The 17,805-nt window shown below is 36.6% G+C and overlaps 1 protein-coding gene across 1 annotated transcript; it reads left to right on the top strand.

The window, feature by feature from the left end:
• Positions 1–1,149: 1,149 nt before the first annotated feature.
• Positions 1,150–17,033, top strand: LOC138323707 (PDZ and LIM domain protein 7-like). Its single transcript, XM_069268504.1, has 4 exons — positions 1,150–1,385; positions 11,945–12,096; positions 13,629–13,792; positions 14,749–17,033. The coding sequence occupies exons 1-4, from the start codon at positions 1,278–1,280 to the stop codon at positions 14,754–14,756; spliced, it is 432 nt and encodes a 143-aa protein (XP_069124605.1). The 5' UTR covers positions 1,150–1,277; the 3' UTR covers positions 14,757–17,033.
• Positions 17,034–17,805: the final 772 nt, after the last annotated feature.

The raw sequence follows: 17,805 nt of genomic DNA, 5'->3' as shown, positions 1-17,805 counted from the left end.
ACGTTTCGGTTGATAAAATATTTTCTTTATGACAAGAATCGTTCGACTATAAATACCAGTACATGCATGCATTGTAGGCGAGGCATGACGCCATCGGTTAGGTCATGCATAAACGGAAATTCATTAACTATAAGGGTATGTGGCTATCTAAACGGATATGTCTCACACAGGATGAATTGGTCCAGCTTAAAGTCCACAATCATTAGGTCATAGTAGTTGACGACCCGGATTTACTAAATCGTCCTGTCATAACAGGATTAGTTCAATTAAAAGTTACGTTTATATTTTTGATAAGGAACATCCCTAAAAAACTTATATGACTATCAACTGTATAAATATTATAAAATTTTAAAGTGAAGTTAAACGGATTTGCGGGGACCGATCTTAACAAAACATAGCTAAAGAAAGCCGAATCACCTTAAATAAAAGATGCTCCACCGCCGACAGGGCATAAATGATATTCATCCTTTGAACAATAATTGGGGTTGAATCATGTATATGTATGCCTAATTAACAAAAAAATAACATGAAATAATTTATTTCGCCTTTGGTGCATGCGCAATTATTACTTCATTCCATATAAGATATAGTGCCACGGATTTTTTTCGGGATGCAATTATTTGTTTTTCATATTTTAAACTTGAAGTAAAATTAGAAGCTCAAACTTTTCAATGGTGGTAATGGTGTAAAGTAAGTAACTTTTGTAACTGAAGAAAAAAACAAAATCGTCTGCTCCTTAGAATGGTAAATCGCTCTTAAAGAATACCAAAGGCCCGTCTTTTTTCCTCATTCTACTTTAGTATGAAAACAAACTTGAAGATAATAAATAATTTAACCAAAAGTCTTGGGAATTTTGTCCGGTTTCTGGTACCATTAATATGGGATTTCTTACATCTGTACCTGCACGCATTTATGAAATTTCTTTCTAATGCTATATTTTAACTTTTCAAGTACATGATTCGAAATACCATTCATTGCGATAGAATGAACAATTAAAATCAACATATTCTCCTTATCTCTACGTGAGCTAAAGCACGATGTATTCCCGTTAATGAGGTAGAAGATTCTTGGTAGGGAAGGGATTAGTGTTAAAGTGGAGGAGGGGGAGGAGAATCGTAAACACGTGTACCAAACGTCACATCCGGGCACTGAGCAGAACTGAGAACAGAAACTAGTATATATGTATATATAAATCTCCCGTGACCCACATTTACCGTCCCGTCGGGAGACTAGTATTTATTGATACCGCTGTTAAAAAGTTTTACTAATTTCACAACATGACAGACAGTGTATTGGTGCAATTGAGGAGGAATGTTTCTGCTACAGCTTGGGGGTTCAGCATCCAGGGTGGACAGGAGCACGGCTCGTGCATCTTCATCCAAAAGGTACGTACATATTACGTACCTTACCAAAGGTGCAAAATGCACTTGTGGTGTTTGGAAGTTTGACTTTATAACTATATATATGCACCTAGGTTTTTAAAGTTTTCTCGAATGGGTGCATTTACACAATTTACGCCTTCATAAATACAATAAAAACAACTCGTACAGTGTGTAAACAAACTTTTCATTCTTCAACTTTGGCGCATATTAGTACTATTTAAAATCATTAACGTTTTGTTCTCAACTTTTCCTATTCACATTTTGTTGATAAAGGTTATATAGGATGGCACAAAGCAAAGCAAAAGTGCAAAGCTTTAACATTTAAGAAATAACCCGAAACCCTATAGTTATTTTTGCAGAGTCATTTACTTGCTATATAGTGTACGTTAAGGATTATGGATAGAGTAAGTTATACGTGTCTAGTTAAAACTGGAAAGAAAACTTATAACGTATTTGTTTACACATGACAAACAAAATGCATTGTTCCAGAACTCAAAACAAAATGATAACTTCACGCGAAAGGTTGACAGCTGTCCCCATAAGTATATGAATAAACCCTGTACAGTAGTCGTTATTGTATATAAGGTTTTTTTTTGTAATTTTGTATAGCGTAACCTCTCAGGAATAGATTAAAATCTCTTCAATTTAAACTTTTAACAAGCGCTCCACTCTGTGAAAAGGCGTACAGAGCGATTCTTGACTAAGATTTCGGCTCATTATTGTATCACAGAACATATGTGTGTTAGGTTCTTGTTGACCGAGTGCGTCTGTCTGCAGGTTTCTAAACAGCGATAGCATATGATTCTGCCCCACGTACAAAAAAACTACATGTTTCCTCTAAGACTACCCATCAACATGTGTCCTTGTCTTTCCGATCTTCTTCACAAATGAGGCCCGAAAAGGGGGATACGTGACAATGTTACTCGCGTCAAATTTTAAATTAGACTTCTTCATTCATTAAATTAATTCTCTCTGTGGTCATTGATTTCCATTCCAAGTAAAGTAAACGCGGATATTTTTATATCGCACAGTTTCCTTTTTGCATTCCGTATCCCGTGGCGGGCCCCAGAATGGGATAACACTTTACTTACAGTAGCTATATCCTATCAGATTCCCTGGTGCCAAATTTGGAGGAGGGTTATCAAGGGGAACTTTGTAATGGAAGTGAAGAATACCTCACGGGCTCGGTCTTTAAGCTGTGTGTGTTAACATTATCAGTAGTAGTTATTACTGGACTGAAGTGAATGGTCACTTGAAGATTATTAACTCTTTGAAGTGACCATGGTGATCCCGGCACTCCCCCCTTGTAGCTTTGTATATACCAATAACTACCTCTAGATCGGACATGTGGGAGGGTGTATACAATATATATGTACTAGGCCCTTGGGTGACGTTTTTAATCATTATGGAGCTTCAATTAAGGGGATAGTGTCCCTGGTAAAGTTACAAATCTTGACGTTTATGCTATCAAATGTCTCTGAAAATTCCGTCTGACAGCACAGGTATTCGGCTATAATTTCAATACTGATTACAGAGGCTTTCATACAGCTGTACACATGTATTTAATGGAGGATAAAGTCTAGAGTAAACACACGCATTTCCTTATCGCATCACTGTAAATATAATTAAAATCTCTACTATACATTTGGAAAGTGATCTGCTGATATTTATAGGTAGACGACAGGCCAAATTCCATAGATATTGATGTGTATAGGTATTATAACAGAATCTGTATCTAGTGTACACAGTGCGTACCACCGATAGGTATTAACCATCGATGTTTTTTTTTTCTACGGGTGCTCCGGCTTTCCTCCAAACGACCCTGGCTGAACAACATTACTAGGACGTTAAAATAAACAAACCACCAATATTTCACACAAATCCGATAGTGCATCAAAATAATGCGTAATTTATAACGCAATACACGTGTAATTGATATCTTATCCAATAAAATTTTATTCGCTGAAGTATCTCTTTGCCAAAGTCGCTGTTGATACCAGGTAGTTCAAAATGGAATGGGAAGTTGTAGTGCGATAGAGTTGACATGGACGAGACACCTTAATTAATTTTGATTCGCACCATGTATTTTGGTTTTAATATATCTTGTTATGAAGCTACTTAAAGATAAAATAGATATAGCTATAGGTTGAATATGTGTTTATTTCATACGGGATTTCTTGCTCACACATCATTGCAAAATAACACTTTACAAAGATGCTTAATTATTTTGTACTGGCTGATTATTTACAAAGTACTTCTTCGGGACTTGATTTGCGGTCTACATGATATGTATGTCATTCTTTAAGAACGATGACCGGATTTGTGGAGGATTACATAGATGAAAACGAACCCCACTATTGTCCTTCTTGACCTTTATGTAGACAATCTTTTGACCAAGTAGGGCCCGTCTTGACCTAAATTATCATTCTTGGGCGTTTAAATTTTGTAAAACTTTACAATGTTAAGTAGTAAGTATTTGAAACTTAACACGACACTTAGACACGCTTGTGTATACCATTTAAGTTTACTTAGTAATGTACTTGTTGGGGTCAGTCGTGAGAAACGCATTACTGGGACATCGTCTTATATGTGTTTTTGTGCTGCTTTACTATATACGTTTTGAATATATATAAAGAAACTTCTACATCACTAAATACATATATTTTTATTTAGTTTGATATACTATTTAAGTGATAAAGATCTACGTGCGGAAAAAAAGCGCTGTAAATCACGTATATTTTACATAAAAAAAAAGAGAAATAGGTATAGATATATTTCAAATATATGGTTTAATAAGAGAAACCCTGATAGCGATATAGCCTGAATATATACATAACCACTCATAGATGGTGTGATTGTGATACAACCGATGTCATTTCTCACCCACTCAAACTTTAGAAGAGAGAGACCCTTGAGCGAAATGAATATATTTTAGACGATAGAAAATGCCTAATGGGGCAATCCAGAGATAGTTACGAAGTAATGGCGAAGGAGAAACACGACAAAGGGAGAGTACGCTACTTATATATTCAGAAAGGAGAAACTAAAAACACGGACACATCAAACATGTTGTGTAAGTGCTGCAGTGGTTAATGACAACGGGGAACTGTTACGAAGTACACCAGTCAATTGTTAAACGGGCGTTGGTAGAATGAAATAGGCAATTTTCACGGGCAATGGAAATGTTCAATTGTTACGATAGCGTTTGTAATATAAGTTACAATGGACAATAGTTACATGAGTGAGCGTTGGTAAGGTACAATGGGCAATTGTTACGTGAGATTGATAAGGTACAATGGACAATTGTTACGAGAGAGTTAGTAAGGTACAATGTGCTGTTGTTACGAGAGCGTTAGTAAGGTACAATGTGCTGTTGTTACGTGAGCGTTGGTAAGGTACAATGTGCAATTGTTACGGGAGCGTTAGTAAGGTACAATGGGCAATTGTTACGTGAGATTGGTAAGGTACAATGGACAATTGTTACGAGAGCGTTAGTAAGTTACCATAAACACTTGTTACGGGAGCGTTAGTAAGGTACAACGTGCTGTTGTAACGAGAGCGTTGGTAAGGTACAATGTGCAATTGTAACGGGAGCGTTGGTAAGGTACAATGGGCAATTGTTACGTGAGCGTTGGTAAGGTACAATGTGCAATTGTTACGTGAGCGTTGGTAAGGTACAATGGACAATTGTTACGTGAGCGTTGGTAAGGTATAATGGACAATAGTTACGTGAGCGTTGGTAAGGTACAATGGACAATAGTTACGTGAGCGTTGGTTAGGTATAATGGGCAATTGCTACGTGAGCGTTGGTAAGGTACAATGGGCAATTGTTACGTGAGCGTTGGTAAGGTACAATGGACAATTGTTACGTGAGCGTTGGTAAGGTACAATGGACAATTGTTACGTGAGCGTTGGTAAGGTACAATGTGCAATTGTTACGTGAGCGTTGGTAAGGTACAATATGCAATTATTACGTGAGATTGGTAAGGTACAATGTGCAATTGTTACGTGAGCGTTGGTAAGGTACAATGGGCAATTGTTACGTGAGCGTTGGTAAGGTACAATGTGCAATTGTTACGAGAGCGTTGGTAAGGTACAATGTGCAATTGTTACGAGAACGTTGGTAAGGTACAATGTGCAATTCTTACGTGAGATTGGTAAGGTACAATGGACAATTGTTACGAGAGCGTTAGTAAGTTACAATGTGCAATTGTTACAAGAGCGTTGAGTAAAGTACAATGGACAATTGTTACGAGAGCGTTGAGTAAAGTACAATGGACAATTGTTACGAGAGCGTTAGTAAGGTACAATGTGCAATTGTTACGAGAGCGTAACTAAGGTACAATGTGCAATTGTTAAAAAGAGCGTTGAGTAAGGTACAATGGACAATTGTTATGAGAGCGTTGAGTAAGGTACAATGGACAATTGTTACGAGAACGTTGGTAAGGTACAATGTGAAAATGTTACGAGAGCGTTGCGTAAGGTACAATGTGCAATTGTTACAAGTGCCTTGAGTAAGGTACAATGGACAATTGTTATGACAGAGCGTTGCGTAAGGTACAATTTGAAACTGTTACGAGAGCGTTAGCAAGGTACAATGGACATTTGTTACGAGATCGTTGGTAAGGTGCAATGGACAATTGTTACGAGAGCGTTGGTAAGGTACAATGTGCAATTGTTACGAGAGCGTTGGTAAGGTACAATGGACAATTGTTACGAGAGCGTTGGTAACGTACAATGGACAATTGTTACGAGAGCGTAACTAAGGTACAATGTGCAATTGTTACAAGAGCGTTGGTAAGGTGCAATAAAAAATACAAGGGTCTCGGTAACTTTTGACGGGTGATGGGAGCACTGATACGAACCAATAAATCTTGCTTAGGAATAATTACCAATTCGTATAGTATATAAGTATATAAGTGGAATCAAATCATATTTTCGAATCTCCTTTGATTATAAATGAAGAACAATAAATATTTTCATAAAACAAACAAACAAATAAAAGAATACATCGTAGAAACGGAACCATTGGTAATTATACTGCCAATCGACATCAATTACATTGACATAGAAAAATCGCATTTACTTCGAGAGTAGCCACTATTAACATATAGTTAATAATTTTCTATATACAATGCCTTTTTGACGTATTCGTCGATTAAGAGGACCGAGATCAATTTGAAGTTATGAAATACGCTTCGGAAGACTATTTTGTAAGTTCAAAAGCAGTCGATAGGACAATTACCAAACATCACTGTACTATTAGAACAACGAGACATGTTATACCTGGGTGGACTAGGAATACAACAAACCCAGTGGCTATTTATGTACTACTATTGTGTAATAGGACGCGGCTGGCATGGAGTCAGGATCGTTACTGATGACGACAAATTGTCGTATAGTTAAATCGGGAGTGAACAAGAGCGAGATCACGCTATACCGATACCAGGCGGGGCTATCGGACAGGAGAAAACCAGACTATCTCTAGGAAGTGTCGCCATAAATTAAGTCGAACATCCATGTTTCTTCGCCCATCGGTCCTAATCAGTCCTGTACTCTCATTAGCACAAGATCGCATCTCCCGCGCCACCGGAAGTAGCGTGGGCTTATCTCCGATATGAACAAATGCTGTTCCGGTCTAGTTATTGACCGGTGGCTTGATCGTATTTACTTGTCAGATATTGACAATTACCGGAGTTTGTGTCGAATTACATGAAGAGGACAAATATGCATTGGACTTCATCGAGCTGTCCGAGACAAACTAGAATCTACTAAAGATGATAGTTGCAGCGCGCAGGACTGATTGGTCCGTTGACAATATAAATATGATCGGATAGCGTTCGCTAGTTGGTATCCGTTCAGTGGGATTATAGTTTATAACAGGCCGGAGTTTTCGCTATCACAAGAGGTCACACACTACCACATAAATGCGCGCTGCGTCCAGAGGAGGCGATACCCTCAACTGTCACATATATACTGTTCATATGACGTAACGGAAACTTGTATCATATCTGAAATAGACAAAAAACTTGTAACAGCTGTTAATGGTGCTAACTCTCGTTGTAGTTTGGAGAGGGAAAATGCACGACTAGACAAGGATTCAAACCTGGATCCTCCGGCGTTACACGTTTCCATTTTTGTTTTACGGAGATTCAACAAACAACCCGTACAGTTCGGGTGTTTCCCGCTAAGCGTACGACCAGTTTTTGAAACATATGATGGTCATAATTGTAATAGGAGCAGAAAATCGGGACTCGAACGCGGGAGCCCCGGACACTAGCCGGAGCAAAGGAACGTGGCACGATTTTCAACCAACTGTATATATATATATATGTGTGTGTGTGTGTGTGTGTGTGTGTGATATAGTATCAAGATAATAGGGTGTATTGACCGTTGGTTGAAAATCCGTGCCAAGTCCTTGTGAAGCCGGAGTGCTCTACCTACTGAGCTACCTGGTCGCCGACGATCGATTGTGTTGTTTTCTATTCTGTATATTGTTATAAGTAAACATTGTGCGTGAATATGGATCACGAAAACAGTATAGATACGTGTAAAACATTTAAATACTTTAGTAAACATTATCAAACAATACATCAACGCAATCCCGCCTATACAAACGCCCATTTTGATTAAAACCAGACTTTGTTTGAGGGTACATTTTCGGTTGTAATCGGCTGGATTTCCATCAAAGCTATACGTGAACGAATACAACAAGGCGTTTCGTATAACTAGATACGTATGTGCACATGATGTATGTATTTCAGAATCTAACCTTCACCTTAGTGCACTTTGCATCACTCTACAAAATATGATGATCATTATACTACACAATATGTTAATTATTACTACACAGTAAACAAAGAGCAGTACACAATATATGATGATCATCACTATTCGTGAAAAGACATATTTTGCAATTTTTGTATATATTACGGACGTCCTTGCCTCTATGGATAGTACCATTTGCCTAGAACTGGCGATTGATATTTGGTTCTTCTCCGGTAACTCTGATTTTCCAGCACCACCATCAAAACCTGATACTTCCTAAATGACAAATACTTTCACCAGGACTTAAAACGCTTAAACACAAATTATTGACCTGCACCAAAGTCTTAGAACAAGCAATCTCGCCCAGAGTAGAGTTCGGGATCATTTTAAGTGAAAGTAAGGGCCCTGAACTCTGGATAGAGCTAGTAAAACAAAGCGATTAGCTATACCGTATCATGTATACCAGGAAGTTATATATTTCCATGATTTGTTTAGACAATGTGTCGACGTCCCACGATAACTAAACTTTATATAACGAAGCCTGAAACAAGCTCCTAATTCAAAATCCCCCGATAATAATTTTACGGCGAGATAGTGTAACGGAGGCGTAAAAACCGTATCAGCTGGGTTCTATCTCAAGGTCACGCAAGGTTCATTTTACAGTAACTGTAGCGGTTCCGGTATGGCAATGTGCCGAGTAACCGGGGCAAAGGTAAACTTCTCATTTCTGAGTTTCAAATTGTCGTTAGTGCCAGAAGATTCAGTGTAAGGCCAGAGTAATTGGCGTCTGTAACGATCTTGTTTACCATAATAACAGATACATATAGTAGAAGGTTGAGTCTGTTTCTTAAATCCCAAACGAACAATGCAAACTGGTGCAATAACCTACGTGCAGAATACACGGCTACATTACAGAGAGAACGCGGCTGTTTATGTAAAGAAAATGTATGTAGAATAGGAGCCAAAACTTAATTGTTCTGAAAGAATTTTCCAGAAACACGTGAACGTTGCTCTGCAATAAGCATTAAAGTCGGTAAGTATGATGAAAGACAAAACCATTGCAAGCTTTGGAATAGTACAAGACAGAGGCTGGTAACAGGGGAAGGTCATGACGAAAAAGGTCTTCTCAAGGTTAATTTCAAATCCAGCAGATACACCTGTCTATTGTGTGTAAGCTGTATACAGTAATAACCAATAATGCAAATGAACGGTCCTTTGGACAGATTTTCGTACAATTGTACTTAAATCAAGCAGATAATACCTGTCGCCTATATACAGTTAAAGTATATGTTTAGGTTTCAACTTTGAAGCTAAATGGCATTATATAAAATTGAGATGAACTGTCAAAATTATCGATATAAATACTGTGCTTTACGGAGGTGCAGTGGTTTCCAGTAAATGCCAGTTTTGACACTCGTGGCGTCATCAGGGAAAATTAATGATTAAATGAGTTGGTGGGCGGTGTTCTGAACTAGCGTCCGATGTACGGGGACACTGGGGTCAAACTATCAACTACGTACTTGAGTGAGGAGATAATTGGTTATTGCTCATTCCATTGTTGTTGGCTTCATCCTGTGTCAAACAGTAACACATTGTTATTTTGTGGTTGGTAAACCGCAGAACAGGTGGAGTGTACATCTAGCTGCTGTCATTTTAAATTGTGAAGAATCATTGAAAGTGTATTCAATAAAATACTAACCACAAGTGTACATATCTTTCGCGTGCGATTCATCTTACGTGTTGTGTATTTCAGTTTATCTCCGCGAATTAATATCTCTCACACTTCTTGCACAATTAAATTCAAGGATATCTCAATTCAATTTTTAATTAAATCCACGAAACTTTATCTCGGCGAAAATGTTTTAAAACGAAAATTACGAATTTTAGTATCCACGGAAGAAAGTTGGTTTTATTAATACAAACGTTTTACGTTGATATAAAGTTTTTCTATCGCAAATTGAATCTCAACGAAATTTTATTGTATGGTATTTTGTTTTGAAAAAAAATCTCATAAAAGTGAATGGAATGTAGCAGCTCTCGATTCGTAACCCCGAGTTCAGTTTTCGTATGTAGACAAAATAAGGACTTGTACTACTCGATTGATGTATGTGGTCACGTGTCAAAGTATATTTATAGCTTACGAGACTTGATAACAAGACGCATGTGACATATACACGTACATTGCACGTTCTTTACCGTAATTTCACCAACACGGGAGCTTTGTATAATCAGAGCCAAATCGTGAAAGCTAAACACAGCCCAAATGCTACCGGCACAATATATAAGTACCAGATATGTATTGTGTCAAAAGATATTATATCACTATCGATATCTGATATCTGGAACGCTATCTCTGCCATGCAAAAGTTCCTTCGCAAACCATCAACTTTTGCATAATACATGTATATGCGAATGAACTTTTGCATGATAATTGCAAGGTCAATGTTATGCGCAGTTTTCCAATCGCAACAGTTTTCGGCAATTTCCGGCAATCTTCGGACAATAAACACCAAAGATTGCAGGAAACTTCGATATATTGCGATATAGGAAAAACATTTTTAATTTTAATTACTTTTCGGACTCTAAAAAATATTACCAAACTAATTCTAAAATATGAATGTTTCGAAATGAAAAGCTGTTTCTATGAATTATATAATGCAGACCTGTAGTAAATACAAAACTGTTGATAGACCTACATGTAGGTAGTGTATTTACACTGTAATATTTCTCTCCTGACGATCATGATCATAACAAGTTTAGTCTGGGCTCTGTATTGCTTCAATTCAACACAATATTTGTCTGTTTAATATATGTGCTATATTTGTAAACAGGTCGTGACTAAAATGTTTTGGTAGTGGAAACTTACATTATACAGGTCGGAGTGGGTAAACAGCTATATTATAATTAATGTCCCGACCTTACATTTGATCCCTCTAACAGCAGCTACCACGATGATTATCTAAACTACAATCACGTACGTAAAGGAATTTTGACTGCTTTAATATATATCTTATAGATATTGGTTGGCAGGTTAAAATTAGACTGCCTAGCTACACCACTAGTAGAGTTTTACTACTTCGGATAAAAATACCTCACCAAAATGTTCATCAGATTATATTACCATAGAACAGGAGCGGAAACAGGGGCGTCACTTTGGTACATTACAACATGCATGGCTTCATAAACCGTTATACGTGTGCACAGGTGCCCGCGGAATTCTAATTAGATTAATTTATAAATAATCATGGTTATACACTTTAGTCATATAAAATATATAATGAACTTGTTCTTTTTTACTGACCAAATACACCAATATAATTTGTATGACATACATAGGTGTAGTCTATCCTTCAGATAGATGCTTTACGGAACATTTTATCTGAATTGTGGGAGTCATCATTAATGTACAGTATAATTCACAAAGTTGAAGCATTAAGACCGATTCCTGAATGATTCTACATTGTAATTAGTGTCAGATTTGTGTTTTGCCACCATTACAAGATCGGAAATGCGACTAAATATTATCTTATATTCTTTTCAATTTGTTTTCTCTTCTTTCTAAATATAATTTGCACCTCATTGTCTCTTCAGTGATGCATCACTATAAAGTGGGTAGGAGTTTCCGCTATCACAAGAGGACACAACACGACTATACCACAGCCTTTGAATATTGTGGATGGCATAGAAAGGGATGACCATGACCCCTTACACTCAAAGAATGATTACAAATGTACGTTAGACAAAATAAGACGTTTTAACGATGATAAGTTAAAACGCTTTTTTCTTGTTTACAGGTAAAACCAAAGAGCATTGCTGACCGGAGTGGCCTGAGAGCTGGGGATGGAGTGGAACAAATTGGACACACGCCTACACAATACTTACGTCATGAACAAGCCAAAATGGAAATCATCCGAGCAGGCAACGAACTAGATTTATATGTGAGAAGGTGAGAGGATTCCCATATGAGAATGTGTTGAGGTTGCTACACAGGGAAAATCAGAAACTAAACAGAAACTAGCTAACAGAATAGTTAACTCCAGGTTAAGAAGCTGATCTGAAATTGATTTTATTTTACATTAATTTGCGGAAGTCAAATTTTTTTTGGTATTTCATTTTTGTTCGTGTTAAATACTGATTAATTTCATGGAGCAAGATTTCTTGAGGTTGATTTGAGGTCAGATGATGAGAAGTCAAGATACATTCATTACTATTTAGCCGAAAGTGATTTGGTTTAATAGGTCCTGATAGCAGCCAGTGTCTCTCCTATAATGTGTTGCGTGTCTGCATGTCTGTCTTTTTGGGAGGCTGTGGTTTGTTCATGTTGTGTCTCGTTGTGATAGTGGAATGTATGATGAAAAAGCGAAACGTATGTGCGAGAGCATGAGAAGGTGATCAAGTGAGGCTGATGAGGACAGGTAAAATGAGAGGCCTGAACATGGTACGAACTTTTATGTGAAGAAGTGAGAGACTTGTATTAACATGTGATAAAAAGAGAAGGCTATACTATTATTCAAGGACTTCGTAGGCAGGTTAACGGTGGAGATTCGCAAGCCCTGGCTTTAAATAATCATATACGTATGCCGGAAAGTAGAAATCATAATTATCCTATATGTCATTGTGGACCATATCTATGTTGGACATTCGAGTGGACAAAGAGAAATATGTTCACTCCTCGAAGAAATTGTATATACCATACGACAACATACATGAGTATCATGGTTCGTCGGATGAAAAGGCGGAATTCCCATATCATAAATACGATTATCAACCTAATTCCATGCCAATGTACAGACATTGCGGTAGTCCAGACAGTAAATAGCGAAGGGTTATTTATATAAGTAATACAATGATTAGTCCCAACACAATGATACACGATACACGGTGCTACATAGTGTAGATAATCAACACCAGCTTGGTAATCTACGTTACAGGTACCATGTCTACAGGTGCTGGTCCAGCCGCTTATCACAGATGTATATTGTATTAATCAAATCTATAATCAGTTTTTGGGATCTCGGTCAAAAATTACAAAGAGTATGCGATCTCTTGATGTCGTTGATAGAAGATCCGAGAAAGAGTCAATTTTGACCCAGTTTTATTAGACGTTCTGGACTAAACTTATTTTAAGGAAATCCCTAATTTCTGAAGATAAGAAATGCTCCTTTTAGAACATTTTTTCTTTAACTGCCTCCAGTCATTATTAACGATTTCAGTTCATAGAATAAGCAAGAAAAATACCATATCGTCACGGGTACTTTGGTAGTCACAATGGAGGGAACAAAAGCGGGTTTACCTAATTAATTAATACTTCTATGACAGTCTCAGACTTCACAAGAGTCGAACGAAGAGTCATAGTGTAAGGTGGTTTGGTGCAGTTTAATGGTGACTGTTTTACTTTCAAAAGTCGTCTATCAGAAGTTCAGTTCAGTTCTTTATTACATAAAACATACTGTATCAATTAATTGTTATATTTTTCAGGAATGCCGTGAATGTGTCTGGTTCCAGCAGCACCCAAGAATCCAACTCGAGATCGTACGTAGTTGAGGATTCCACAGATTACCGGGGGTATACGAACCCCAATGTCCAATCCAGGTCCTTCAAAATACTACAAGACTCGCTCCAGTATGCGGAGATGCAGGAAGGTAGGTCCTTATTTGGGTAACAGAGACCAACCAGGTGGATGTGTTACTGTTTTTTAAGTCATTTTCGCGCACGATTTAATTTTGTGTAATTATCAGGCAATTAGAATTCGCAAACATTAATGAATACGAAATCATTTCACTGTGAATGTTAAATTTTTATTAGCATCATTCGAGAAATTAATCCACCATTTAAGTTTGTTAGGAATGAAAATGTCGCAAAAACAACTTAGTTATATTTAATTATCTCCATGTGTACGTTTTGCCATTCTAAGACTTAAAGAAAAATATATTGTAATTCCAGCAATTTCATATCGTGGGGTTTAGTTTTGACATTAGTTTATTTGCAATTTGGAGAAACGTGTTATGACATAAACACGCCAAATGTATTTTAATGTTACTCGTTAGTCACTAATTTTGGACTTTCGTTTTCCCGATGTTATCAATGAAATGACCGACCATTTATTTCGGCATTCTCTGCCACTGTGACTGAGGTCATGGGATGCAAGGCTAAGGCGCTTTCGTTTTGGGATACGAATGAAACATATGCTGAATAGATACCGCAGCGTTTGTACATTGATGAACTCTTTTGTTGTCCATTTGTGATAAATTAGTGATATTAGTTATTGTGATAAATGTCAATTTCATATCTCCATGTTTTGCTACATTAACGACATAACCCGTCTTACCCCTATAGTAACGACTCAAATTCACCAGAATGTCGTCACTTCAATTCACTATTGTTCCTAGTGCAGGAATCTGTCGCCATTCTTTTATTGTCTACGGGCGGTCCTCCAATGCCTCGTTAGATCGTTATTATTTATCTGCAGTGACATTTTAGTTATATCGCAACATATTCGTCCAATTAAGTAACCGTCTTATCACGACAGATTGGAATAGATACGTCTGGCAGCAGTCGGTAAATATGACATAAGTAATATTTTCACCATCTGTTTCAGGTAAATGAGCTGGGGAACAGAAAGGAAATAGCGGCCACAGAGAGTGGAATAGTGACGAAACAGACTTCCGTCAACTTCTCAAAGACTTTCAGGATCAAGGGAAATTATTGTCGCTGTATCATAAGGACCAGACCAGAGAAAGTTGATAGGGTTTAAGCTTAGGACCAGTAGAATTTAATTAATCAACTAATTAATGGTTTACGACCATTAAACAAAGAAGTCCACGAAAAAAAAAATTATTTCATGATGTCTGGGACTACATGTATTATATATGTGATGATACACAGTATTTTCTTTACATTGTATCAATTATAAAAGTATGACTTTTGAAGCTCAAAGCTGATCATTCGGTAACGGGTATTCTGTCATATCTAGTATATAATATTATTTTCCTTTATCAATAAAAGGTAGTATTTGTAATGAGTAATGTCTGGTGGTATGATGCTCCAGAGTTAAATGGTCCTTGTACAGACATAATTTGCCTTGTTCCTGATTTGTTTTTACCTTACAAGGCATTGTGATATACGTATACTGGTACAGGTGTTTTTGCCAATAATGATGTATTGTTTGTTTCTCGTGAAAATCAAAATAGATTTGCCTGAAGTGATATAGCTTTAGTGAATTTCTGATGCGAGAATAATTAATACTCCTTTCATAAGTTGTTTATTGTGTAATGTTTTGTTTCGTAAACATGTTGATTTTTTTCATTCGTTGTTTATTTATGTTCCCAGTCACATCAAAGACGTTCATGATGAGTGCGACTATGCGGGATTTAGCCGCAGTGAAGGGCAGTGTTAGAACTGCGGCTACCAATAAATCAAAACCATATGTATATATTTGATATATTTAAATGAAAGAGAAATGGAAGCAATATTGTAGCTCTCTAGACTTCACACGATGTACTCGTACACGTGTATGAGGCCTTATTCCACCCGGATTACATTGGATGGGTAGCGACAATGGCCATGCTTGTTAGAGGTCAACTCGTGTGTTAATTACCTCTAACATTGTAGGAGTACAGATAATGGTGCCGAAGTAGGCCGGATAGTATATTTATTGGTATAGACAGTGTAAGATATATATTCAAATGGTTGTTAAATGGCATTGATTGTGTAATAATCATAACTTATAATGAAATCCAAACGCTGTGGTCCCTTTCGAATTATTTCGGAGATCGTGCTTATGCACGTAAATGCAAACACAGCAATTCCAAGAACGATTACTCTTGGATGAAAATAAATATTTTTAAGTATTTATGTGCTGACACTATCATTATGATATATAAAATACGGCCAGTAACCAAAAATCCTTTTTTTAGGTGAAGCTATAGTGATTCTTACTTTGTATGCTTCCTAATTACTTATGTAGACACTTAATGTAAGTGTAACATCCATAATTGATTCAGTTTAATTTATTTCATATTTTAATGTTGTCATGTCGGCTTTATATGTTCACTGTATAAATTCCTGTATTTATATATTTCTGTATTCCATTTGTATATTTGATATTAATGTAAATATTATTCAATATGGTGTGATTTTCTTTCCAGTATGATGTAATGTTAATTGACAGTTACCTTGACGGATTCTAATTAATGATATCAAAACTTTTCCATTCAGAATATTTAAAGATGTTCCACCGCCTACAGAACATAAATAATATTGATCATTTAAACACTAATTTATCATTATAGTTTAATCGTGTATATGCATACATGTATACATGTACAAGAACTTGTTTTGCTTTTGTTGTCTATGACATCAAAACCTAATTCCATATATGGGATAGTGTCAAGGGGATGCAATAAATTATTTGAAATACTTTTATACATTGAAGTAAAATAAGAAGCTCAAACTTTTCAATGATGGTAAAAGTGTAAAATAATTTTAGTTATTGAGGAAAAATACTATGATTTTATTTGCTCCTGTTTCAATACATAAAAATGCCATTCATCGGCGGTGTAGCATCTTTAAAATAAAATAAAATAACATTTATATTGATCTTAATGTAATATTGAATACCTGCATGGCCAAATACTAAAATCCCGTTTTAGTTGATGGAAGATTGCAGTGCAGCCTGTAGAAGTTAGGGGTAGTAGAGTTATGAGACAAGTTGGTTACAATGCACATTCTATCAGTATGTACCTATTACACAGACCAGGTCACGATCTGGTCACACCGATCCCTGTAGTCTCTTCAGCAGCATATTCTCTTCTGATGATGTGCCTTCCAAGGAGAGTTTTGTCAAAATTTTGTTGAGTGAATAAACATTTTCCTGTGCATATTTATCTGACTTTTGATTTGTTCTGTTGCTGGATAAAAACTATGAACTAAACAAAAGAGTTATCACTGTGATGGGTTTCATTTCCAATTAAATTTTGTTATTTTTCCTATTTCTTGATAGCAGCATCTCTCTTTATAAGTTCAATTTCATTAAGGATTCACATGGCAAGATATCCATATGGCAGATGTTAGCATATTCACCATACATTGTACACCATACTATTTCCAGAGATTGGTCAGGTTGATGACGACCAAGGGAAAACTATTTGGTCAACGTCATGTTCTGATTGGAATATTCTTTTCTTGGTCTTTAATCAAAATCTATAGTTGTTCTTGCAACCTTGTATTTGGCTTTAATTTTAACAAAGGTCTCTTTCCATTGATGACAAAATAACATTCTCATCCTTAATGAAAATAATGTTCTGTGTCATATAGGCAAAGTCTGAGTACATTACATATCGTGTACATGGTAGAATTCGTGATCAGTTTGCAAAATTGTTTGTTTTTATATATGTCCCGGTAACAGCCAGACCTACCAGCAGCCAGGCATACCAGGTTTAGATAATAGAGCAACCCCAGAGAACCCACAGAAAAACCATAGATCTACACTCAGTACCTGGTAACTGTCGCATGTAGGATTCAAATTCAAATCCAAGAAGTGGAGGACTTGTGTATATGAGCACCTTGATGGCCACCACAGCAGAGAAACACACTTTTCATAACTCCTGCTCATTGTTCCAATTGGTAACTGATTTTTGGTCATACTTATAAAATC

Source organism: Argopecten irradians, chromosome 5 (genome assembly GCF_041381155.1).
Source record: "Argopecten irradians isolate NY chromosome 5, Ai_NY, whole genome shotgun sequence".
NCBI classification, from domain to species: domain Eukaryota; kingdom Metazoa; phylum Mollusca; class Bivalvia; order Pectinida; family Pectinidae; genus Argopecten; species Argopecten irradians.
The sequence above is the reverse complement of the archived record's forward strand: the minus strand, read 5'-3'. Positions and strand labels throughout refer to the sequence as shown.

What these genes read in the sequence shown, in the direction of transcription:
- LOC138323707 (XM_069268504.1), top strand. Translation starts at nt 1,278, where the DNA reads ATGACAGACAGTGTATTGGTGCAATTGAGGAGGAATGTTTCTGCTACA. An exon ending in CGTGCATCTTCATCCAAAAG is followed by an intron (nt 1,386 to 11,944) that starts GTACGTACATAT and finishes TCTTGTTTACAG; the next exon opens with GTAAAACCAAAGAGCATTGC. An exon ending in CTAGATTTATATGTGAGAAG is followed by an intron (nt 12,097 to 13,628) that starts GTGAGAGGATTC and finishes TATATTTTTCAG; the next exon opens with GAATGCCGTGAATGTGTCTG.